The sequence below is a fragment of the Sorex araneus genome, chromosome 9, assembly GCF_027595985.1.
Source record: "Sorex araneus isolate mSorAra2 chromosome 9, mSorAra2.pri, whole genome shotgun sequence".
NCBI lineage: Eukaryota > Metazoa > Chordata > Mammalia > Eulipotyphla > Soricidae > Sorex > Sorex araneus.
In genome coordinates this window covers 22,210,628-22,237,840 of record NC_073310.1, presented here as the reverse complement: position 1 = coordinate 22,237,840, position 27,213 = coordinate 22,210,628, and the positions used below count along the sequence as shown (strand labels likewise).

Here is a 27,213-nt window from a genome sequence, read left to right as displayed (position 1 = left end):
AGTTTTGATGGTCTTTAAAAAAAAGAAATACAAATGTTTTATAATATCCTTGATAGAGCCCAAAGTAGAGCCCACCTAGCCGGAGTGATTCCAGGGTGCCGCTTGCTACCTGAAGCAATTATTTATAGCTGATGATATCGTTCCTTATAAGAAAGAAAATTAAACTGTAAGGTATTGTGTGAGTAGTGGGGGAAAAAAGATATTATTTGTGAAACAAATTCTAGTGAATAGTTTATTTTAAGCTTTATACAGTTTATGAGAGGAACGTATCATGGATGTACTCAATTACTGTTGCTGCTTTTCTGCACTAAAGTTTAAATCCTTTTGAAAATGAGTATAAGATGCCAAATAAAAAGTTTACAAGGTGTGGTGCTGGAGCGATAGCACAGCGGGTAGGGCGTTTGCCTTGCACGTGGCCGACCCGGGTTCGATTCCCAGCATCCCGTATGGTCCCCTGAGCACGGCCAGGGGTAATTCCTGAGTGCAGAGCCAGGAGTGACCCCTGAGCATTGCGCTGGGTGTGACCCAAAAAGCAAATAAATAAATAAATAAATAAATAAAATATAATCCTTAAAAAAAAAAAAAAAAGTTTACAAGGTGTATATTGTCCTTCCTGTAATGATAAAGGAGGTGTTATTGGGCCAGTCACTGTATATAACCTTAGTGAACATTATTCAAAACAAGATAACCCCTGTCAAAGTGTTGGAATTTGCCTAGAACACTGCAAATGAGACCAAAGAAAGTTGAATGGAAACAGAATCTTACATTTGCATCAAGGAAAGAAGAATTAGGGTTTTGAGTAATTGAACTACCTGCTCTGTCAAAAATTAAAACAAGATTTAGTATAAAAGAAAATAGTAAACCTTCAGAGGTATATGACAGTGTCCACCATTTCAAAACATAATATGTTTTGATTTCTAGTTACTAGTTATTGCTCATATTTTGAAACTGTAAACCATACATAACAGAGATGTCGATAGGAACTAAAATGAATAACAGTGTTATTGGATTTAATGTATTTATATTTACTATGCTTGTACAGGATGTGGCTCTACTCCATGTCCTAGTATAATTTCTACCTAGATATTTTTTCCTTCTATTCATCTATTAGTGTGCCCTATAAAAATTATTATAAGGCCATTGGACCTACAACTATCAGATAATGTTAGAACACGTAAATAGCCCAGAAAAGTTAGTAACATTGAAAAATAAAATATCTTAGAATAAAAAATATAGAGTGCAAGTTCTATCAAAAAACTTTCAAAACTTATAGGTATATAGACTATCTCACATCATCATCACTGTCATCCGTTGCTCATCGATTTGTTCGAGCGGGCACCAGTAACATCTCTCATTGAGAGACTTATTGTTACTGTTTTTGGCATATCCAATACGCACGAGTAGCTTGCCAGGCTCTCTGAGACAAGCGGAGGAATCGAACTCGGGTAGGCCGCGTGAAAGGCAAACGCCCAACCACTGTGCTATCACACATCATATATAAATTTATTGTTGTGCATGCTCATATATGCATGCAAACTCAGAGAGAATTAGAAAAAATTGAAAGGAGCTGCAAATTTGCAAGATTGTTAAAACTGGGCAAATACTAAAGGACATGAAGAATGTTATGATTCTTATCATTTTGTAATTAGTTAAGTTCAAAATAATCATGAAAAGAAAAATATCTGAATATAGAGGGAAGGAGCATCAGGGAACACTGAGCAGGTTTTTGTCTCACTTCCCTATGAGAATGAACCACTGTGCGTGTGCTACCACTCCTGAGTGAGCAACAGTAGTAATCAGCCTCATCCTCAGGCCTGAGCCCAGAGATGGTCAGGGTCGCTGTGTTGCCAGACTTGGAGCCAGAGAAGCGATCAGAGATATCAGATGGCCGATAGTTGACATTATAAATCAGCATTTTAGGGGCTGTGCCCTCCTGCTGCTGGTACCAGGAGACACGGTCATATCTCCCAATGTCATTGCTGGTTCCTGTACAGGAGATGGTGACTGTCTGTCCTGGAGTCCCAGACACTGATAGAGGCTGAGTCAGAGCTGACTGGGCCCAGATCCCTGAAAAAAAAAACCAACACACTCTGATGAGTTCAGACTAGTTCTGGATGAAAGTAAGGAAGGGAGTCAAGGGTGAGCCCAGATGTTCCCAGGCCCCTTCTCTGAGCCTCACCTGGGCCCTGACTAAGGAGGCTGAGCAGGAGAAGAGCCCAGGTCATGATGGAGATGCCCAGAGTGCTGCCTGCTGACACCCCAACCCTGGGCCTGGCTCTCTGCCAGCTCTTATCCCTCCCCTGCCCCAGAGAAGGGAGGGGCCTGCATGCAAAGCTGCTTCCTGCACCTGCCTCTGCTCACCCCTCTTGAACCTTAGATGTCTCAGAATTTCTTGATATTAGAGACATCTAAAAAAATTCTTCTGACATTTCTCTCAGGAAAAAATATTTCTTTATACCTGATTTACAGAGATTAATAAATGTGCTGAAACCCCTCGTGTTCATAATGTCTGTGTCTTATACTATGCTAGGACGTGACAATGTCTCCATGAAACAATAAACCTGGGGCACCACTACAGATTACCTCAATGGGATTCATATTACAGGTTATTTTATAATATTCAGAAAAGTTAGTAACTATATCTGAAAAAAACTTGCTCTGATGATCTTACTTTTCGGACTACAAAGTACATACTTTTCACTGCTCCCTGACACACTTCTTTACTTCTTTGTGCTGGAATATGTGCAGTACTGAATTTCGAAGGCAGCTTGATCACTGGAACACTCACCTACCCACCATAGAGATGCTCCAAGTTGAGGAAGTCCAAGCAATAAACAGCAATACAGAAAAACACAAGGAATGATATTCCCCTTTGTGTCTCACTATGTTGCCTTTGCATTCTTGAACTTGTCAATATCAATTTCCACTCTCCTTGTCTCATCCAACAAGAGTCAAGACAGTAAATGATGTACTGTAATTTGGCATTTGAATGACAGTAGTAAGAGAAAAAGAGAGAAGGACAAGCTCAGTTTTTGTGCCTTTGTATATATACACAGTGAGTTACTTCTTATGAATTTGTATTATCCAATATTTAATTCTATTTTACCTTATATAGTGATTACAATACTATGAACAATACAGTATATATGATATACATCATACTAAATAGTATATAATGAATATAGTATAACATGTAATTCTATATATTATACTATATATTATTCAAATAGTTTCAACATTGTTGGGCTTCCTTTAAGTCAGTGAACCAATAAATATATAGGTGTATGATACTTCAAGCTCTCTCTATTAATGCTATGTAATATAATTCCACCTCTCCAGACTGTATTTGTGAATGCCAAATAAAATTACATCTCACCATTATTTCTTACAAAATCTTGGATAAGTAACAATCCCAGTCGTAGCACACCAGACTGTACGGTAATGTAATGTAAAAGACAACCAATCTCAAACAAACATTACTAGCAATCTGAACTAACAAAAATTGCACAAGAGGCTAAACTATAACAACTGCTAGGAAACTCTCAGACAAAGACTTAATACACAAATGGTGATATACAATTTCACAAATTTTCTTATACAGAAATACTTCTTGACTTTTCCATTCTCCATTAAGTAGTAAAAAGCAACATAAAACAAATTATTGTGCACCAGCAATGGGGCATGATTGACGGCTGTTTGGAAAATGGAGTCAATTGTAGAGGAAAGGTGACAGTGGTGGTGGGATTGGTGTTGGAATATTGGCTGCCTCTAACAACAAATATTGGCTGTCTTGTTATTAACTTTGTTAACCACAATATTTAAATAAAATTGGCAGGAGAGGGATAGGGAAAGGCTTGGAAAACTACATACTATTTCTTACATTTTGTCTTTTTCTTTGAATTTTTTTTCAGTACTGACACCTTGGAATACACAACGCCTGCCATGCATGAGTAAGCTTTCAAGTTCAAATCCTGGTATCACCACATGTTACGAACATGATTCTGGAATCTCTGTGTTTCAGATTGGCAGATTAATGTCTGGATTCTGGAACCAGAAGAGATTTTCTACAATACAACATTCAGGTGACGTGGCAAAGCAAAACTCTCAGGAACATCCAATGATGAGCAGTACTAGAAGACATTAATATTTTCACCAGGGAAATAGATTCCAGGGAATTCCAATGTGTGGCCCTAATGAGCAACACAACTAAAGGTGAAAGCACCATATTGTCAGTGTGATAAGAAGCCCTTGATATCAACCACAAAACCAAATGAACAAAAAAAACTAAGAAGGAAAGGAAAAGAGAACTACAAATACATCAACTTTTAAAAGGAACCCACTTTACTGTGGGGCTGGAGCGATAGCACAGCCGTAGGGCATTTGACTTGCACATGGCCAACCCTGGTCAGATTCCTCAATGACTCTTGGAGAGCCCAGCAAGCTACCGAGAGTGTCTCGCCCGCATGGCAGAGCCTAGCAAGCTGCCCGTGGTGTATTCAACATGCCAAAGACAGTGACAAGCAAGTCTCGCAATGGATAGGTTACGGGTGCCCGCTTGAGCAAATCGATGAGCAACAAGATGAGAGTGAAAGTGATAGTGACAGTGATAACTTTACTTGAGTCAAATAACTATCATCCACAAGTTCCTCTTCAGCTCTGCTAAATTCACACACTATTTTTCTAGCCTATGCAGTTGGAACGATAGCACTGCGGGTAGCTGTTTGCCTTGAACGCGGCTGACCCGGGTTTGATTCCTCCATCCCTCTCGGAGAGCCTGGCAACCTACTGCAAGTATCCTGCCCTCACGGCAGAGCCTGGCATGCCATCTGTGGCGAATTTGATATGCCATAAACGGTAACAACAAGAATCACAATGGAGACGTTACTGGTAACCACTTGAGCATATCAATGAACAATGGGATGACTGTGCTATGCAGTTGAAAGCCACAAGAACACTCAGAGAAGAGCTATTTTATTATTGTTTTTAATTCTTTTATTAATTCACCATGCGGAAAGTTACAAAGCGTTCAGGTTAAAGTCTCAGTTATACAATGCTCAAACACCCATCCCTTCACCAGTGCACATATTCCACCACCAAGAATTACGATATACCTCCCCCCTTCCCCCCACCTCCCCAGCCCCCCACCCCACATATGTAACTGGTAAATTTCACTTTACTTTCACTTTACTTTGATTACATTCAATATTTAAACAAAAGAAATTCACTATTATTGATTTGGAGTTTCTCCCCCCTAAAGTCGATCTGCTGAAAAGAAAGCATTTGGTAATTTGTTTTCCATAGCTGAGAATGAAGAGATGTGAGGTCAGGAGGCCGCACTAGCAGCAGCATAGTTTTGGATTTCTGTATTTTAGTATTTTAGTAACTAAGTCCAGAGAAATGTCTGCCAGGAATCGCAACATTGTAAGCTTGTACCTCTCAGCTACTTTATATTCCACATATGAGTGCGATCTTTCTATGTCTGTCAGAGAAGAGCTATTTTAATAACAAAAAATGTGATGATAAGATATTCGTGAAGAACACTCTGCATTTCAAAAAACATCAACAGCACTGAACCTTATGTTTTCCATTCTGTGCTTCTGAACTCAAGAAGAGCCACCAAACTAGTTGCACATCCATATTTCTTCCCAGGAAGAGCTAGGGATAGGCAGGTACTGGTATTTCATACAATTCAGGGTAAGCCACACAATGATCTCCCCAGACCAAGGTCTTCACTTCCCCCTGGTGACCATCTATTGCATCATCAAAACTCATGAAGAAAGCACATTGAACTGGAAAATCTCCCCTACAGTTCCTCCTTTTCTTCCATGTTTTTAACCACATCAGTTATTTCTAGAACCCTCCCAGTTTCTCTCTTGTCCTCAAATCAAAAAGACAAAAAAAAATTTAAAGGAAAAGAGCAAAATGACCCAATAATATCTACAAAGTATCCACTCTAAATTGAAGCATACAGAAATATTTTTGAAATAGAGAATAAACATACCATAAAATTTGATAAAAATTTATAGCAAGATAATATAAATATATAATCTTCCAAGTGGTAAATCCACCAGTATAGAAGCAATACATATAACTCTATAATTCAAATAATCAGAAAACTCATATTCCTAAATGTATACACACTGACCAGGGTGGCCACAAGAGTTTTGAAGACACAAATAGAAGTGAAGTTGTAGATGAAGGAGCTCAAGTTGGGATCTTTGCATTGGGTCTATTGATGTGCGGCTGTATGCTCTTGCTACTTATTTGAAATCATTCAGGTACCTCCAAGTAGAAGGTGCAGAAGCAAGAGGGATTTCTCGTAAAAGAAGAGGCTTTCTCATAAAATGCCATGGCAGTTGTGTGTCCCTGAGAATGCTGAGAACATTCCTTCTCTGAACTAAATGATCAGGAAAGAAAAGATTTTAATCAACTGGGAAAACATCCAGCACTTCCTTTCACGAGTCATCCCCTGCAGTCAAGGGAAGAGATGTGGGAAAATGAAATAGGAAGCAAATTGAGAGTATTGTATCCTATGATATGCTTTGTTCTCTGTTGTTTTATTTCATGTACATTTATTAGACCACAGATGAGTTTCAATATTTTGGGCTTCCTTCAGCTCAATGAACTAGTGAATGTACAGGTGAGTGATACATAAATCTCTCTATATAAATGATATATTAATATGAACCTTCCTCTGCATCCTGCCCAGTGAAGTCCAACATAAAATTATATCCCCTCTTTATCCTTTTAAAGACTTGGAAATCTACCTTCAATTTCTCATATTTTGTCTTTCCTTTTTCTTCAATTTTCACATTCTCTTATACCTGTGCTCTAAACCTGAGTTAGGGTCTGTAAACTAGCTTACTGTTTAAAATTCCTGTTGGGCATGACTTAGGTTTCCAGGTTGACACCCAGTGCCACCACATGTTCTGAACAGGATCCTAGAAGATCTACTGTTTCAAATTGGAAGCTTTGCTGCCTACATCTCAGCACCACATGGGATTTTCTGCAATACATCATCCAGGTGGATGTGAACACCAAAGCAAACAGCTGTAACCGAGGGCATGCTAGTACTAAGAGACATGTGAACTCTTATAGCAGAAAAATACTGCTCCAGGGATCACAGTGCTGAGTGTGTGAGCACGAAAATCTGATGTGTGGCTCCTGTAGGCAACACGACTCAATGTGAAAGCACCAAGGTCAGTGTGTCTACAACCCTTAGACATTACACAAAAACAACTACTAAAGCAACTAAGAAGGAAAGGAGAACTATAAGTTCAAAAACATTGTTTTAATAAAATACCACTTTAAGGTCAAGTTAAATAATACTCTCAGCATCAGGTTCTACTCCAGCTGTAGGGAGCTCATACCAACATTTCTCCATTCCAAGCAGTGGAGAGCCCTTGAAACACACAGAGAGAGGACAGCTATTTGACTAACTCAATATGTAGTACTGTAGCAATGTCGCCTCATTGTTCATCGATTTGCTCGAGTGGGCACCAGTAACATCTCCATAGTGAGACTTGACATTATTGTTTTTGGCATATTGAATACACCATGTGCAGCTTGCCGGGCTCTCCGAGAGGGACGGAGGAATCTAACCCGGGTCAGCCTCATGCAAGGCAAATGCCCTACCTGCTGTGCTATCACTCCAGTCCTTTGTTATCACTCAATAGATGGATCATAAAATGTAGAATAGGAGGGAAACTCCTGCATATAAAGAGACAGCAAAAGTTGTGAACATCCTGCTTTCCACTTTGTGCCTCTGGACTCAACAATAGCCACCAAACTAGTACTCCCATCCATATTTCTTCTAGGTAGAGTGAATTGTAGGCATCTATGATACATCATAATTTTCAGAATAAACCACAGCAAGGAATTTTCCCGACCCAGCTGTTTACCTCCATCTGGTGGCCACATGCTGCATTACACAGACTGATAAAAGGCACAACTGAAAAAGGCACAATTGAGCTGAAAATCCTCTCCTCCAATCCCTTTCCTTTCCTCTGTGTTGGGAAACATAGAGACTTGGAGGGAAATGAAAAAATTGAAAACCACTTTGTTTCTTTCTAGTCCTTTCCTAACCTCTTTCTCTGTCCTCAGAATCCAAAAAAGACAACGTAAATTGAAAGAAAAGAAAAACAGATGATTTCTACAAAGTGCCCATTTTATGGTCTTCTTTTTCATTTTTACTCTGTTAATTTTTAAAAGTCTAAAAACAGCACAGTGCCATCTTAAATATAAGCATACTGTGACACTTCTGTCATGTTGACTCACCTATCAGTCTTGCTCTTCAAACTCATGACCTAAACCTCTGAGAAAATGCAATTGAAGCAACTGAAATTCATAGGCACACTGGTTTCCCGTGGTTAAAATCTGGAGCTCCCTTGAGGAAGGGGGCCGGCCATGTTCCCCAGTAACCAAGCTCTTGCAGTCGCACCACTTGACAGTCCTCGCCAGGCAGACTGCTTATGACCTAACTTCATGGCTTCACTAAGGTTCCTGCAGACTCATCCCAGGTCTACAGACCCTGAAATTTTTGGACCTCCAAATTCCACAGCACTTAGTCGTGTTCACATTTCATTTGCTTCAGTTTGGTTCTGGATAGTCCTATTTAAAAGATTTCAAGTGTCTATATGCTTGTGTGTTGTGAATGAAAACACCAGAAACTGGTGCTTAATTTTATTCATTGATAAATTTATCAAGTCACAAATGATTTGTACTTGATAAAGGGAACTATTAATTATCTGTAACAATTAATTTATGTAGGTTTCAGGATTAATGAACTAGAATATATTGGCATCATTAAGAAAAATTCAATGACTAATACTCTATATGAATCCCTAACAGGAATATATGAACTCCTAAAACAAGGCAAATGCATTGACATTGATTTTAAATATTTTTTATGTAGAGAGTTCAGGAGGAGAAGTATTGGAAAAAACTGATAGCATATAGGAAGTTTCTTTACTTAAGAGGAGAAATATAGTATGGAATAAAAATATTAATGGATGTATCAAGGTAAACTATAAGAACACATGTCTAAAGGACTGAAATTATGGGCTGCCAATTGATCCAAAAACTCTCCAACATTATAGGTGGATATTCAGACTACCTCAAAAAGTTTATGACTTTAATATTTTGCAGGCCTGCATACCATAGAAATTCAGAGAGAATTGGAATCAAATATAAAGTGCAGCAAAAAGACTAAATATAAAAGAATTTGGAGAATGTTATAATTTAAAAATATCCAAAAACATAAGCTTAGAATGATTCAATTTCAAAATTAATGTGTAAACAAATGAAAATCTAAGTTCATTAGGGAAGCAGGATGAGATGACTAAGAGTTGGTTTTTGTATCACTTCCCTATGAGTGTGAACCACTGTGCGTGTGCCACCCCTTCTGCCTGAGCAACAGTAGTAATCAAGCTCATCCTCAGGCTTGAGCCCAGAGATGGTCAAGGTCGCTGTGTTGCCGGACTTGGAGCCAGAAAATCGATCAGGGATCCCGGATGGCCGAGTGTTGACTTTATATATCAGCATTTTGGGGGCTGTGCCCTGCTGCTGCTGGTACCAGGAGACTTCATTATATCCCCCAATGTCATCGCTGGTTCCTGTACAGGAGATGGTGACTGTCTGTCCCTGAGTCCCAGACACTGAGGGAGGCTGAGTCAGAGCTGACTGGGCCCAGATCCCTGAAAAAAAACCCAACACATTTTGATGAGTTCAGGTTGGTTCTAGATAAATCTGAGGAAGGAAGAAAAGGGTGAGCCCAGATGTTATCAGATTCCCTTCCCTGAGCCACACCTGGGCCCTGGCTGAGGAGGCTGAGCAGGAGAAGAGGCCAGGTCATGATGGAGATGCCCAGAGTGCTGCCTGCTGACACCCCAACCCTGGGCCTGGCTCTCTGCCAGCTCTTATCCCTCCCCTGCCCCAGAGAAGGGAGGGGCCTGCATGCAAAGCTGCTTCCTGCACCTGCCTCTGCTCACCCCTCTCTGGCCTGGCCTGGGACTCCAGATGTTTCTGCATTACATTAAAAATCATTATTATTCATTCTTATTTCTCTTGACTTTTTTTCTTATTTTGGCATTCATGGGGGCACGGAGGACACTCCCAGTGATAATCTGCTAACAGGGCTGGCATTTCAATGCCCAGGCTGCTTTGTGCTGTGGACCAAGTACGCTGTAGGGTGCTGTGGACCACCAAGGCCATTATGGTGGTGCTCTGGGTCCCCAAGGCCAATCCTAGGAGACTGATGTGGTGCCAGAGATTGAACCAGAAATAGGCTACCTTTGGCACCTCTGTAGTTCTGCATAGCATAACTATCAAGCAAATTAATTATCTTTTATATAAATTTTTATTGCACAAACATTTTGGTTCTTGACTTGAAGAGGAAAATAAATGTGCCGACGTTGCATACATTCACGTCCTTCCTAATCCTCTGGATCTCTGCTTATAATATGACTGCCTCAATGACCACTCAGTACCGTGTCACTCCAGGACATGCCCATGTTCAGGTTCTCTCTAACATTGACAAAGTTAAATTACCCTTTTGTGTAAATTCCTGCTCTTGATGGTTGTTTGCTGGTGGTGATTCTCTCAGGTACATACTTGTCACCACCCAAATCACACTTGTTTGTGCTGAAGCATCTGTTGTCCTGAGTCTCAGAAGCAGATTGTGACTCCCAGGTCACCGACCCACACACACCAGGGAGGGAGACCTTTCAACAAACAAGGGTACCTGCCAGCAACAATAGACAACAATTTTGTCTCCGTTTCTCTTCAGATTTCCTTTGTATTAATTCAACTTGTAACTTTATTTTATCCTGCTTTGATATTTAGCCCGAGTCAAGACTGGATAGTGTATCCCTCAGTATGTGTTACATGGAGAGAGATAGAGAGAGGCAGAGAAATGCAGGCTTGATTTTTCTGCATTTCTATGTGTACAGTGCAGTATTTGTGGTATCCCATGTTTCTTATAATTGGTTTCTTCATTGTTGTTTCCAGAAATCTTCCTCCCTCCATCCTCTACCCTCATGAGAAACTTGTTCTGAAAAAATTATCAATGTTTATTGAGACACTGTAATTTACAGATTGTTCATAATAGAGTTGTTTCAGGAATACAATATCCCAACACCAACCCCATCACTAATGTCCCTTTCTCTCCACCAATATCCCCTATTTCCATCCCACCCACTTGGCAGGCATATACCAAATGTATTTCATAACAGTTGGTCCAATGAAACCAAGAAATGATTGGTAGAAGTGTCAAAAAAAGCAGTACAAGTCAATTTATGATCATGAGACACTATGTTTTTAACCTTTCTTAATGCCACATGATGGGAAGTTTCTCCTGCCTTTTAAAGGAGCTTTTTAAACACTTCTTAGAAAACTAGTTCCAAGGTTACTAATTTCCTATGCTGTTGCCTGTCCATGAATTTCTGTATCACTGTATCACTGTCATCACTGTCATCCTGTTGTTCACCATTCTACTTGAGTGGGTGCCAGTAATGTCTCCATTCATCCCAGCTCTGAGAGTGGGTGCCAGTAACGTCTCCATTTGTCCCAGCCCTGAGATTTTAGCAGCCTCTCCTTATTCATCTTTCCCAATGATTGGAGGCTCTTTTAGGGTCAGGGGAATGAGACCTGTTATTGTTACTCTTTTGGGCACATCGAATAAGCCACGGAGAGCTTGCCAGTCTCTTCTGTGTGGGTGGGATACTCTCTATAGCATGTTGGGCTCTCCGAGAGGCACATATATATGTATATATTTGTTTTTATATACATATATATGTGTATGTTATATATGTATACATAAGAATACATATATTTCTCTCTATAAAATATATAGAGGAATTTCGTATAGTTCCTTCAAATCTGAATAAAAATCTAGCTGGATAAAGTATTCTTTTTTTTTTTTTGCTTTTTTTTTGGGTCACACCCAGCGATGCTCAGGGGTTACTCCTGGCTTTGCAATCAGGAATTGCTCCTGGCAGTGCTTGGGGGACCATACGGGATGCCGGGGATCGAACCCGGGTCGGCCGTGTGCAAGGCAAACGTCCTACCTGCTGTGCTATCGCTCCGGCCGCTGGATAGAGTATTCTTGGTGAAATGTTTATTTCATTGAGCTTTTGTACTATATCCTTACATATTTGTCTGATTCATAAAGTCTACTTTGATAGATCTGCTGTCCACTTAAGGGACTTACTTTGAGAGAACGTTTCTTTTTTGATCTTGCTACATTCAGTATTCTTTCTCTATATTGGGATTTTGTCATTTAGGATATGATATATCTTGGAGTTTTCCTAATTGGATCTATTTTCACTGGGACCACAGGGGCATTTTGGACCTCGATGTCTGTAATCATCAATTCTGAGAAATAATTATCAATTTTTTTTATCTAGTGTTTCTTTACCACATTTGTCTTCCTGTTCTTAAGAGACATCAATGATTTTTATTTTGTTCCTCTTGGATTTATCCCATAGTTCTCTGGTATGCTGTTTATTTCTCTTCAGGGTATATTCCACCTTTTGCTGCTTTCTAGTGGTTTGCCCCTTCTCGTCTTGGAGCACCTCAACCTTCTGTTCAGCTTCTGTTGTTCTGACATTCAGAGATTCTATCAACTTTTTAAAATATCATCTGCCATGTCTTTCATTTCTGTGATTTCTGACTGAAATCGTCTTCTCAATTCGACTTTCATACTTTCTTGTGCTTTGCTGACTACCTGTGATATCGCTTCATTGAACTCACTGAACATCCTCATCATAACTTTACTAAAGACACTTTCTGAGGATTTACTGGTGTTATTTTTGGCTTCAGTGATATTATGTTTTGTTCATTGGGCTTGATGGGTTCCTACGTGTTTTCCCATTGGATTTCTAGTGTTCTTATGGTCAGGATGAGTGTTTGTCGTAGTTACACCCACTAGAGCTGCCAGAGTTCCCGCCCCCTGGCTCTGGAAGATACTAAGAGATAAAGCTGGACACTGCTCTCTGTCTTTTCTGCCTGTCTTGTGATGTGGGACTTAAAAATGATGAAGGTCCAGTGTGGAGGCTGCTGGGACCCATCGTGAGGGAGGGTCTTTCTCCTCGCCGTGGGGCTCTTTGTCCTGTTGGAACTCTGCCTTCTGTTCTAGATGGGTCCAGTAATATCAGTGGGAAGCAGGCCTCACCGGGGACTGTGGAGCAGCGAGCAGAAGGTTAGAGGAATCTTCTGGCCTCTCTTATATCTTTATATCCTGTTTAAAACTACTTTCCCCAAATTGTTCAGTAGTAAATTTTAAATCTAAGTATTTGAGTCTCCCTCCACCTCAGTTTCAGTTTGTGATTACTTTCATTTTCAAAGCAACTTGGTCTGGGAACATAGTTGATTCAACTTTCATTTTCTTGAATTTACAGAGACAGATATTGTGTCCCAAGATGTCCCAACATCTTGGAGAATGTTTTATGTTTATTTGGGAAGAAGGTGTACTCAACTATGGGGAGTGAAAGAGGGGTGAAGAGCTCTAGAAAGATGTGCTAGACCAGTCCTCTCAATTTATTCCTTTAAGACCACCGTTTTCTTGTTGGAATAAAGCTCTAAACTTTTTAGGCTTAACATTGGTTTGTCCTTTCTCCCTGGCAGTAGGGGGCTTGGGTTTATTTGCTTATACCCATCACAATGCTCCTGAGATATTCTCATTCCTCGGTTTATTGGAATATAGCACTAAACATTTTAGGCTTAACATTGATATGTTCTTACTCCATTGCCACAGAGAGCTTAAGTTTATTGGATTACACCAATCACAGTACTCCTGAGGTATTCCCATTGCTCTGTGTTTATCTGTATTTTTTTCTCTCTGTGCCCTGCTTCCCCAACCTATTGATCAACTTTTTCAACTAATCAGACTGTTGACTTATAAAGTCAGATCCTTCAAGGATTCTGGGTTTGTATTTGTAAGTGAAATATTGCTTTTCTTATATTCTTATGTCCTTTGCATAGTTACTTTAGAGTAATGTCCTTTTTTATATAGACACGGGAAGATAGTTAATGCTGTGTTTTTGTAACTTGGGAGTTAATTGACTCAATAATATTCTCTCCTGGACATCTGTTTTCTTGACTTAAGCCTCAGTTGCCCATAGTTCCTAATACATCAAAAAAGCAGGGTCCCGACAAGGAATTGGATGGACCCAGGACAAACTGTGAGCTACCCTGGCATCAAAATGGGCCAGACCAAGCACCATAATACTGAACTATAAGTTAACAGCATTGTCATGAACAAATTCTGTCACGATCCAAAGATTAACAACTGGATTAGGAACCTGCTCAGGGTTGGGAAAGACTATTCTTGCCTGAGCACTGTAGTCTGAGTTATATAGCGAGATGTCCCCAGAACAGCCACCCTATAAGCTCAATGTATTTCTTACTGTGTCCATACAAAGTGACTAATATTATTAAGAAGTAGAATTAAGATGAATGGTTAATTGGTTGTACAACTAAGAAAGGGAGAAATCCACCCCTAGATGGTATTTCACCCTTAGGTAGGTCATCTTGCTGAATGAGAATTTGTCCTAGGTAAAGCTTCCAATGAGGAAAGGACCTTACATCTATTGATGCTATGATCACAACTATGTGTAATTTCTACCCAACCTTTCATGATTTGGGGATATAACTAAAGCTGGAAGAGAGGTGAAGGGTGGTGGAGAATCAGAGGAGAATGGAGAAGAGATTGGAATAAACTGTAACTGATACCAACCAGCCTGGCCCTCATTTTCTCCTTCGTGTGCCCAATGCTTTTGGCCACCCCAGACGTGGAAAGCAGCACTAAACCACAGGATGAAAGTGGCAAGAGAGCACCATGGTTTGTTTTTTTTCCGGCCCTTTGGGTCACACTCGTGATGCTCGGGGGTTGCTCTCCTTGCTCTGTAACAGGAATTACTCCTGGTAGTGATTGAAGGACCATATGGGATACCGAAGATTGAACCCAGGTTGGCTGCAGGCAAACACAGTACCAGCTTACTATCGTTCTGGTTCTTGTACTTATGTTTTGAATACACGCATTCTTATTGAGTTCTTGTCTGGTTGATTTATCAGACAATGAGAGAGTGGTGTTGAAATATACTACTATTATTTTATTGCTGTCGTATTTTTTTTCAGGCCTACACAGGTTGCTCTAAATATCTTGATGATCTACCATCATGTAAAAGTATGTTTAGGAGCATAAGTTCTATTTGATGAACAGATCACTTGTTCATGACATGATGATTGTTTGTATTCCTTCCACATTGACTTTTTTATTTTGAAATCTATTTTAATATAAGTATGGTCACTCCAGCTGTTTTTCTAAACTGAATTTAGTTGGGGACATACCTGGCAATGCTCAGGGATTACTTCTGGCTGGAGAGGTTATAGAACCAGTTGGTGCTGGTATAGACTTCCAGGCATCTCCAGCCTAGCTCATTAAGCTTGGTGGACTTCTACACTGTATCCTCATTGTGTCTCTCTGCTGTGCTCTGCAGGCTATGAATGCAATTCTGATTTTTTAGTACAAAGCTCTTAAAATGTAGTGAGAAAAAGGCTTTACTGGGGGCGAATTTAGCAATTCATCGGGGATGGGAGGGATGGGATGGGATGAGTAGGAGTTTCTGTGCAAGTTCTCAGATAAAAGCTTCTGTGCATGCTCCAGAAATTTCAACAGGATGAAAGATCTCTGAGCTATTTCATGATCCCTGTCTGCATATGCTCACCCATGGTTTCTAGGTGCCCTTCTACCCGAGCTCCCTGGGCCCACCCAACAGTGTTTCTTTTTATCCTGTAACTCAGTCTAGACACAGAAACTCACAGGAAGAGGATCAATGCAGGCAAAGAAAGTAGTAATTTTATTTTTTTCAATTTATTTTTATGATTAATTCCGCCTTTTTTTTTTTTTTTTGCTTTTTGGGTCACACCCGGCGATGCACAGGCGTTACTCCTGGTTTACACTCAGGAATTACTCCTGGCGGTGCTCAGGGGACCATATGGGATGCTGGGATTCGAACCCGGGTCGGCCGCGTGCAAGGCAAACGCCCTACCCGCTGTGCTATCGCTCCAGCCCCCAAATTCCGCCTTTTTTGCTGGCTAATTTACCCAATTTCAATGCTTGCTAGAATCCTTACTGCTTGAGCCTTTTTACTATTCTGCCCCTATAGGGGAAGGCAGATTCCCATAAGAGAAAATGACTTCCATTTTGCATACTAGTCTATGATAAGAAGGCTGCAACCTTCTGTGTATTCCTTATAAATTTCTTTATCTTGGCTACAACCAAAAAAGTACAAAGAAATGAGAGTTATGCTCAAAACTAGCTCATAATTAAAACCGCACCTAAGTGATTCATCTATCTGAATATTCTATAGGATGCTGACAGATAAAAAAATTCATTAAGGTATGAAATTTGGTATAGGACCTAGAAAGGGACTTGTATCTTTGCCCAAGCACTCCCAGAATGCAAAGGGCAGGAAGGAAGAGACATGATAGCAGGAAGAAAATGTAACTGAGTTCAAAGCAACCAAATAATTCACTAGTTTGCTAGATTGGAGATGGGTAGCCATGGTAACCTAACCATGTTAGGTTCAAGGCTAAGCAAAGTTCTGGTTTTGTAATTTTCAGGCATAGTGAAGAAATTACAGATAATAATGCATGCAGCAGACTGGACACAACTTACCTGGTAGTCTGCTACAAGATACCTATTATGTTTTTTAAAATGACTGTTTTGTGATCGGGGAGATAAAACAGTGGGTAGCCTTGCACATGACCAACCTGGGCATGGTTCCCTAGTATCCCAAATGGTCCCACAAGTACTGCTAGGGATAATTGCTGAGTGCAGAGCCAAGAATAATCCCCAAGCATTACTGCCTGTGGCTCTCCCCCAAAAAATAAACAAGAAGCAATTAAAAATGACAGGGCGCGGTGTCCGCTATATTAAGACGACCACAGATTGGGTTTTCAAGTCTGCAATTATCTAATATCTGGAAGAAATCTCCCTGGACTTCTTGTTAAAGTACAGAAATTCAAAACTACTGCGGCCGCGCAACCTTGTTTGTCTTCACAATAGGTCTGAATCTAGTAGGGTACTCCTAACAACAATAGTGAGGTTTGTGTTGACATATTGAATGTAACCAAAGTAAACAGAATGTAAAATGAAACTTATCAGTTACAAGGTAGGGGGTGGGGGGATGGGATGGGAGGTGTACTGTGTGTTTTTTTTTTTTTGGTGGTGGTATATGGGCACTGGTGAAGGCATGGTTGTTTCAGCATTGTATAACTGAGACCTAAGCCTGAAAGCATTGTAATCTTCCACACGGTGATTTAATAAAATAAAATTTTTTAAAAAAATGACAGTTATTCCATTACAGAACTTGGATATCTAGGTTAGCTTCCGAGATCGCTCAGTTTCTGAACTACCAGAAAAATTCAGTTATAGTGGAAACTCAATTAGTATAGGAATATTCCAATATTGGATATAATATTATACACATATTCATAGATTGGAATTTTTCATGGAAATATAGAACCATCTCGAGAGTTGAAAGAAGAAGTAAAGAAAAAACTTGATAAGGAAGCAGGAGAAACCAAACACAATGGTCTATGTGTTAATGATTTCATTAATGTGAAATGACTGAAATAAGCTAATATAATCACCAATAATGTATATTTTTGTTATGTGAGTTTAAACTAGGAGGGAAATAGAGGTACTGGTAATGAAATAGGAATTTCTTTTAGGGACATCGAAGAGTTAATGAATAATAGTGCTAACAGATGCACAAATGTGAATGTAGTAAAACTGTAGAAGGAATATGAAATCTTAAATACAAAATATAAAATATAAGATGTAAAATAAGTATTTTGAAAGATATAAACAAGACATAAAATATTCTAAATAAATAAGTATTTTATAATTGACAATAATAATTACTACAATCTATTCTTTATACACATGTGGCGAGAGATTTAGAAATGAGCATAGTAAATGGTAAATATGGAAAAATGTACAGAAATTTATACAATAACAATTTTTGAATATATCTTTGTTATTTAAACTTTGCATTTACTAAAACCTTTTAAATAAGATAAAAGCAGCACAACTTGGATTCAGAAGTGTGGCAACCTGAGGAGATTGAGAACAGGTTTTTTGACTCCCTTCCCTGTATATAGCAGCTACTGTGGAAAGTACTACCTGTATGTGACATACAGTAATAATCAGTCTCATCCTCAGGCTTGAGCCCAGAGATGGTCAGGGTCGCTGTGTTGCCAGACTTGGAGCCAGAAAAGCGATCAGGGATCCCGGATGGCCGATTTTTCACACCATAAATTAGTATTTTGGGGGTTGTGCTGTCCTGCTGCTGGTACCAGGAGACATAGTCATATCTCCCAATGTCATTGCTGGTTCCTGTACAGGAGATGGTGACTGTCTGTCCCTGAGTCCCAGACACTGAGGGAGGCTGAGTCAGGATATTCTGGGCCCTGATTCCTGAATAAAGAGAAATAAAACAACGGTGAGTTCAGGCTGTTCTGGATGAACCTGAGGAAGGGAAACAAAGGGTGAGCCCAGATGTTCCCAGGGTCCCTTTCCTGAGCCTCACCTGGGCCCTGACTGAGGAGGCTGAGCAGGAGAAGAGCCCAGGTCATGATGGAGATGCCCAGAGTGCTGCCTGCTGACACCCCAACCCTGGGCCTGGCTCTCTGCCAGCTCTTATCCCTCCCCTGCCCCAGGGAAGGGAGGGGCCTGCGTGCAAATCTGCTTCCTGCACCTGCCTCTGCTCACCCCTCTCTGGCCTGGCCTGGAACTCCAGATATTTCTGCATTACTTTAAAAATCATTATTTTTTGTTTCTATTTTTCTTGACTTTTTATCTTATTTTGGCATTCATGGGGACTTGGAGGACTCCCAGTGATACTCTGCTAACAGGGCTGGCAGTTCAATGCCCGGGCTGCGTCTTGCTTTGGGCCAAGTACACTGTATGGTGCTGTGGACCACCAGGGCCACCATGGTGGTGCTCTGGCACCCCAAGGCAAAACCCAGAAGACTTATCCGGTGCCAGAAATTGAACCAGCAATAGACTACCTCTGGCACCTCTGTAGTTCTGCATAGCACAAGTATCAAACAAATTATTTCTCCTTGATATAAATTTTTTCTCATATAAACCTTTTGATACATGATTTGAAGAGGAAAATTAATGTGATGATATCACACACGTTGATGACCTTCCTACTCTTCTGGGTCTTAGGTTGTCATGTGACTGCCTCAGTGATCCCTGAGTATGGTGCTACTCCAGGAAACGCCCTCTCGTGGGTGCCCATGTTTCAGGTTCTCTCAGACATTGGCAAACTTAAGTTACCCTTTTGTGTAAACACCTGCTCTTGATGGTTGGTTGTTGGTGGTGAGTGTCTCAGGTACATACTTGTCACTAACCCATCCACACATGTTTGTGCTGAAGCTTCTGTTGTCCTGAGTCTCAGAAGCTGATTGTCACTCCTGGGTTACCCAGCCACACACCAGGGAGGGAGCCATTTCAACAAATAAGGGCACCTGCCAGCAACAATAGGTTTTGTTTCTGTTTCTCTTCAAATCTCCTTTACATTATTCAACTTGCAACTTTATTTTATCCTGCTTTGATATTTAGCCAGATTCAGGACTGAATTGTGTATCCCACGGTGGGTGTTACATGGAGATAATAATCAGAGAGGCAGAGAAAATCAGGCTACATTTTTCTGCATTTTATCTGTAGAGTGTGGTATTTATGAACAGTCATACTATCCAAGAATCTTATTTGAATTTGTCCTTTATTTTTGACTGGCCACAGGCAACTTTTTCAACCTTCTTGGGTGATTTTCTTCTAGATTACTATATTTATAGATACATGATCAAATTTCTATAAGTAAATACTGTATGCTTATAAGTCTTTTCTCTGTAATTATGGTTACTAAAGATAAAAAACCAACTTAATACTATATCCTCTCTTTATTTTTTCAATAATCTTCTAAAAATAATGTTACTGTCTCATATTTTCTGCAACTTATAACTAAGGCTTGGGTTCCTTCTTTGTTGGCCGACCTTGAATTACCATTCTATTTTCTCAACCCTATCTGGATGCCAAAATGTCTGCTCAGTCTTTAAGTCTCTAAGTTACTTAATTTGCTCATTTATAGGGGATTTGCCTGTGCCACCTATCAGCTAGAAATGACCTGTGGATAAAAGTGCCACAAAAATGCATGGCTCAATTCAATGCACTTGCATGCTTTCCAGAATCATTCTTAGCCTCTCCAAATGATAGCGACTTTGGGAGTTCTACTCTACCTTCAAACAGCTTTTTCAAGTTTGCTGAGCTAGTTTGGTTATTAATATGCAAGTAGAAACATAATGAACTTTTAAATTACCTGTCTTCCCCCAACTCAACTCCCCAAATACATGAGGGCCATTCAGAGCTTGGAATTCCTGCCTTGCCAGTTCAATCCCTGATAACTCCACTTGTGCTCAGCATGATCTAGGAAAATTTGCTATTTCAGATGGGCAGCTCTGCTGTGTGGATTCCCAACTTTGCAAGCAGCTCCCGTAGGATAGCCAAAGCATGTGTGTGTCAACTCCAACCCTAATGGAGAACAACCCCAATAAACAGTATAAGATGTGTGGTTCCAGGCCAGGAAGGGCAACCCTGAGGATCACTTGTTGCTGGGTGGGGGAAGCTCTGCCACCTGATGTGCAGCTCCAGCGAGCACCAGAACTCAATGGAAAAGCATCACAGTCAGTATTTCTATGCCCCCTTCCCCCATCATTGTACAACCACCTCTGCAATCGAAGAAGAGAGAGGAGGGAAAAATACACTTGACAGCATTTAAGAAAAAGAAGACTAGGGCTGGAGTGATAGCACAGCTTGTAGGGCCTTTGCGTTGCACGTGGCCAACCCGGGTTAGATTACCAGCATCCCATATGGTCTCCCCTGAGCACTGCCAGGGTAATTCCTGAGTATGAGCCAGGGGTGACCTCTGTGCATCACCGTGTGTGATCCAAAGAGCAAAAAAAAAAAAAAAAAAAAAAAGGCTATATTGTCAAGTTAAAAAGTTAAAAGTATTAGTGACGTCAGACACCATTTGCAACACCCCCTTAAAACACACACACACACACACACACACACACACACACCTTAATTCAGGTATAAACTCTGAGAACATGCAAAGAACAACTATTTGAATCCCTACAAATATGGGTCACAGAAGGCAAACAGGGGAGGCATCCACATTTGAACTGAGTGAACTTTCTTTTTTCCCTTCTGTGTTGTTGCACTCAAGGAAACACAGCAGATTAGGACAGTCTACTCCTACATCCCTTTGAGACAAACTCGGTGAGAAGCAGTTTTTGAGACTTTTGAGTTTATTTTGTGTAAACTAAGGTGGTGCCAATGCCACCCAAACCGCTTGTCCTCTCCTGATTTCGGCTCACCATCTCGCCTTAAACTGCACCAGGCTCAGCACGCCAGGCATGAAACTCAACGCGTGATCTCTGCTGGAACTCTATGCGTGATTCCTGCTAGACATTGCGGGCTGTTTTGCAAGATTCGGATAAAACGGCATTGGCAGGGCACAGATAAATCACAGTGGTGGCTGCAGTGTTGCCACCTGCCCTAGCCGGGCCAAGATGCAGTGCCCTTGGACATTCAGCCATGGCGGCAGTGTGTGCAGAGGCTCATCCACTGAGAGGTGCTACAGCCAACCACCAAGTGACCTGGGACTCGGCACAAGTGTTCGACCTGGCATAGACCCTCCTCAATAGGGTCCTGCTCAACAAACTCCAGGTGCATCCCCTCACCCTCAAGGGGATCAACCTGAGGCCGCAGATATACCAGGGGCAGTCCAGAGACGCAGGCAGGTGCGTATTTGTCAGTGTGCAAATCGTTACAACATGCCAGTCGACCAAAAGCTTCCATTCGGTAGACTGGGAACTTGTAAAGGCGATCAGAGGCCACCCCAAAAGCTTCCAACCCTCTCAGAGAACCTGGCAAGGTACCGAAAGTATCCCCACCCCCCTCACACACATCCTGGGAAGCTATCCGTACCATATTCGATATGCCAAAAACAGTAACAATAATGGGCCTCATTACCTTGACCCTCAAAGAGCTTCCAATATGCCATCGGGCTACACTAGCACAAGACAGGGACAGATGCAGACGTTACTGGCGCCTCCTAGAGCAAGTCTATGAAGCATGGGATGACAGTGATACATACAGTGAAACCATAATAATGATAGTACCAGAATAAAGGCCTTCACTGCCCCCTGGTGGCATGAAATGGCACTACCAAAATTCATAGAAGCCACAAAATTGAGCTGATTGCTAACATTATTTTTACTTTCTATGGGCTGGAGTGATAGCACAGCAGGTAGGGCGTTTGCCTTGCATGCAGCTGACCCAGGTTTGATTCCTATGTCCCTCTCAGAGAGCCCAGCAAGCTACCGAGATTATCCCACTCGCACGACACAGCCTGGCAAGCTACCCATGGCGTATTCGATATGCCAGAAAGAGTAACAGTCTCACAATGAAGATGTTACTGGTGCCCGCTTGAGCAAAATGATGAACAATGGAATGACAGTGCTACAATGCTATTTTTCCTTTCTAGCATCCTCCAAACTTCCCCTTGTCTTTCTCCTCCTTATTTTCTCCTAACTCCTTGTCTTTGGGTTTTCTATTTTGTTTTGTTTTGTTTAGGTATAACACCTGGCAGTGTTCAGGGTGGTATTTTTTGGCCATTATTCACTTTTTAAAAATTAAAAAAAATATTTCATATTTTCATATATTTTCCATAATAAGCACACCATATTTGATGGAGTCCAAATATGGTATGAGCCATAGGGTTCACTGCCTCATCGTGGTGAGGGGTGACAATGATGCCAACTGGTGAAGAGTTAAGCAACAGGTGCTATAGTTCGTTACAACATGCTAGTCAACCAAAAACTTGCATTCAGTAGACTGGGAGCACCTGCAAGGACGATTAGAGCCTGCCCTAAAAGACTCTGTCCATCTCAGAGAGCCTGGAAAGCTACCAAGAGTGTCTTGCCCGCACGGCAGATTCTGGCAAGCTACCCGTGGCATATTTGATATGCCCAAACCAGCAACAATAATGAGCCTTATTCCGCTGACCCTAAAAGAGCCCCCAATATGGCAACATTGAGAAGAACTGTAAAAAACTAAGGAACGCCGAGGGGCGCATGCACTCGTGGGCTCTCTGGGCGGCTGTGTCTCACCGCCCTCGTTCGGTGCTCTGGAACCGCTGTGTATGGGCTGGATCGGGATAGCCGTTGGCCAAGGACAGGCGAAGGAAGAAGGAGGACCAAGCTGGTTGCTGATTAGTTACCGTTTATTCAATCTTCCATCTTTCTCATCTCCCGCACTCCCAGCTCCATCCTCTCTCTGGATTCACTGCCGTGCCTCTTCTCCTCTCTTCTCCTCCTTGTCTCTCCCACCTTGCCCTCTAGGCTACACCCAACCAAGTAGCAAAATCAACATAAGAAACCCTTCCTGACTCTTAAGGTTTTTTCCTTTTCCTTAGTCCAAACACTTAACATCTTAATACTAGTTGTTTTTGTATGGACATAGCAAGAGATACATTGAGGTTTGCAAGGCAGCTCTCCTGACAACATCTTGCCACAGGCTCAGTCCACAGCACTCAGGCCAGATTAATCATTCCTCACCCTAGCAGGGTCCAAATCTAGTTATCACTGTTTGGATCATGACAGCATTTGTCCATGACCAAGCTCTTAACTTATAGTTAGGCATTAGGCACTTTGGCCAGGCCCATCTCGATGCCAGGGTAGCACATAACTCACCACTTGCCCTGGGTCCTTCTCGTCCCACGTCGGGACCCTGTTTTGGGGGGTGCTAGGAAAAAAGGGCAGCTGAGGCTTAGGTCTAGAGAACAGATGCCCTGGAGGAAAATATCATGTAGAGTCAAATGACTTCTAGGTTACAAAAGCATAACATTTGTTAAGTCTTCCTGTGTCCATACAAAAAGGACTTGCTCTGAATAAACTATGCAAAGGACTCAAGGAGAAGAGAAGAACATTATTTACAAGTCAACAGAACACTAAGAAAGAAGCTACAAATAAACAAAGAGGAATAGGAGCACGATAACGGGAGTAACCCAATAAACCTAAACTACCTGAGGCTATGTTATCCTACAAAGAACGAGCAAGGAGAGACCAAAATCTCAGGGCCAAACTAGGCTGCCAAATTAAAGAAGGACTAAAATGACTGTCTGTACTTTCAGTGCATGCATGCTGGCTTCAGAAGCATCCATCGAGGACCTGATGGTGCAAGCACAGAAGATCATGTACGACATCTTTGGTGTGATTGAGATGAGAAGGCTTCGATCACATCATGCCCCTTTCAACACTGGAGAAGAACTGTTCCTCGGAACATGTGACAACAGAGGTGTCAGTAGTGTTGGTGTCCACGAACTTGGCCATGAGCATTGATTCATTCGAATGCAAAACAAACAGAATCAGACCATTATGCTTGCATAGATGTGGCATATTTCCAGAAGTTTCTATCTTCATAGTCTATGCACCAACATCCAACTATGATGAAGAAGAAATTCAGAAGTTCTAAAGTGAGTATGCTGGGGTCGGAGATATGATACAGCGTGTAGAATATTTGCCTTGCACATGGCCAACCTGGGTTGATTCCCTGCTATCCCATATGCTTCCCCAATTGCTACTAAGGAAAATTCTTGAGTGTAGAGCAAAGAATAATTTCTGAGCATCACTGGCTGTGGCCCCAAAACAAAAATAAACAAGCAATTCACAAATGACAGTTTTTTTCATTACAAAACATGGATATATCTAGGTTAGCTTCCAAGACTGCTCAGTTTCTGAACAACCAGAAAAATTCAGTTACAAAGGAAACTAAATTAATATAGGAATACTCCAACATTGGATATATTATTATACACATATCCATATATTGGAATTTTTTCATAGAAATATTGAGCCATCTCAAGAGCTATAAGGAAAAATCTTGAAAAGGAAGCAGAAGAAACCAAACACATGGTCTATGTGTTAATGATTTCATTAATGTGAAATGATGAAATAAGCGAATATAAATACAAATAATATATAATTTTGTTTATGTGAGTTTAAGGTAGGAGGGAATTGAGAGGTACTGGTAATGAAATAGGAATTTCTTTTACGGACATGACATAAAAGTGTTAAAGCATAATAGTGCCAGCAGATGCACAGATGTGAATATAATAAAACTAGAAGGCATATACAGTATTTTAGATATAAAATATTAAATCATCACTGTCATCATGTTGTTCATTGATTTGCTTGAGTGGGCATCAGCAATGTCTCAATTGTGAGACTTCTTGTTACTGTTTAGTTTAGTTTAGTTTTGTTTTTTTGCTTTTTGGGTCACACCTGGCGATGCACAGGGGTTACTCCTGGCTCATGCACTCAGGAATTACTCCTGGCGGTGCTCTGGGGACCATATGGGATGCAGGGAATTGAACATGGGTGGGCTTCGTGCAAGGCAAATGCCCTACTTACTGTGCTATCGTTCCAGCCACTTGTTACTGTTTTTGACATATCAAATATGCCACGGGTAGCTTGCCAGGCTCCGCTGTACAGGCAGAATAGTCTCCATAGCTTGCTGGGCTCTCCAAGAACGGCAGAGGAATGGAACTCAGGTCCGCCGCTTGCAAGGCAAACGCCCTAGCCACTAGGCTATCGTTCCGGCCCCCAGTAAGTGATACACATGAAAAATGACACTATCACAATCACGATCATGAAATCCCATTAATCACTGATTTCTTGATCGGGCTCAGTAGCCTTTCCATTCGTCCTTTCCCTGAGATCTTAGAAGTCTCTTTCGACTGGGCCCTCCCAACGATGTTGCACTGGGGGCACTTTCAGGGTCAGGGGAATGAGATCCAGCTTGTTACTGGATTTAGCATATGAATACACCATGGGAAGCTTGCAAGGTTGTCCCATGTAGGCAGGAAACTCTCAGAAGCTTGCCAGTTTCTCCCAGAGAGAGAAATAGGCTACAGGATATCACTTTTGGGAGCTCGCTTTCAAGTCTCTGGATGTTGGCCATTGATGGGATTACACACACCTGGGTTCCTCTGCCGTACCTTCATGCATGAGGCCTGTCCGAACGTGTGGAGAGGGCCCTTGAGCATGGCTGTAGCTAGGTTCCGGTGGTATTTGTCCACCAGGAGCTCTCCTCAGGTGGGGAGGGAATCTGGAGCCCATCTCCTCCCAGGGGCCCCAGGGAAGACAGCCAGGCATGCAAGGAAGAGACTCTCTGCTATGGAAAATGGATGTATGGTAAATAAAAATCATGAAGATTTCTTTGTTATTTAAACGTTGCATTCACTAAATTTTTTAAGTAAGACTAAAGCCACAAAACTTAGATTCAGCAGTGTGGCAGTCTAAGGAGGTTGAGAACAGGTATTTGTCTCACTTTCTTATGAAAAACAGCCATGGTGGAAAGTGTTATCAATTCTGTGTGAGCAACAGTAATAATCAGTCTCGTCCTCAGGCATGAGTCCAGAGATAGTCAGTGTCGCTGTGTTGCCCGACCTGGAGCCAGACAAGCGATCAGGGATGTCTGAAGGCCGAGAACTTGTACCATAAACCAAGAGTTTGGGAGGTGTTCCTGGCTGCTGTTGGTACCAGGAGACACTATATAAGTAAAAGCCAATGTCACTTTTGCTTCCGTCACAGGAGATGGTGACCGTTTGTCCAAGAGCCTCAGACAAAGAGGAAGGCTGAGTCAGGGCATATTGAGTTTCCCAAGAACCTGAAAAATAGGAGGGGGAAGTAAGAACCACACTCTGCTGAGTTTGAGATGTTTCACAGGTGAGGAGAGAACATAGAATCAAACTAGAATCCCCCTCACGCCCAGCCCCAGAGATCTCACCTGTGGCCTGGGTGAGGAGAGTGAGGAGAAACACAGCCCAGGCCATAGTAGAAATGCCCCCAAGAACGCTGTTCCCTGACTCTCAACACTGGAACTCACTCATCTACCTACTCTTATCCCCTGTCTGCCTCTGCGGGGGGAGGGCCTCCATGCAAATATCCTTCCTCACTTAACATCTGTTCACACCCACCTGCTCAAACCTGACCCTGTGATGCCACAGCTCTAAACTGCAGCTCTCACTTGAGAGATTAAAATGCACCTGCAGGGGTTGTCACAAATTGTCACAA

General features: G+C 41.5%; 3 gene segments (V, D, J or C); all 3 read right to left on the bottom strand.

Annotated features, from left to right (window-relative positions):
• Positions 1-253: 253 nt before the first annotated feature.
• On the bottom strand, positions 254-2,225 carry LOC129407086 (immunoglobulin lambda variable 2-18-like). The segment is given in 3 exon segments: positions 254-307; positions 1,736-2,067; positions 2,180-2,225. Coding segments are annotated over 3 exon segments (432 nt in total).
• Positions 2,226-16,216: 13,991 nt separating this feature from the next.
• Positions 16,217-18,642, bottom strand: LOC101556948 (immunoglobulin lambda variable 2-18-like). The segment is given in 3 exon segments: positions 16,217-16,272; positions 18,176-18,484; positions 18,597-18,642. Coding segments are annotated over 3 exon segments (411 nt in total).
• A 7,829-nt stretch (positions 18,643-26,471) lies between these two features.
• On the bottom strand, positions 26,472-26,972 carry LOC101552963 (immunoglobulin lambda variable 2-11-like). The segment is given in 2 exon segments: positions 26,472-26,806; positions 26,927-26,972. Coding segments are annotated over 2 exon segments (381 nt in total).
• Positions 26,973-27,213: the final 241 nt, after the last annotated feature.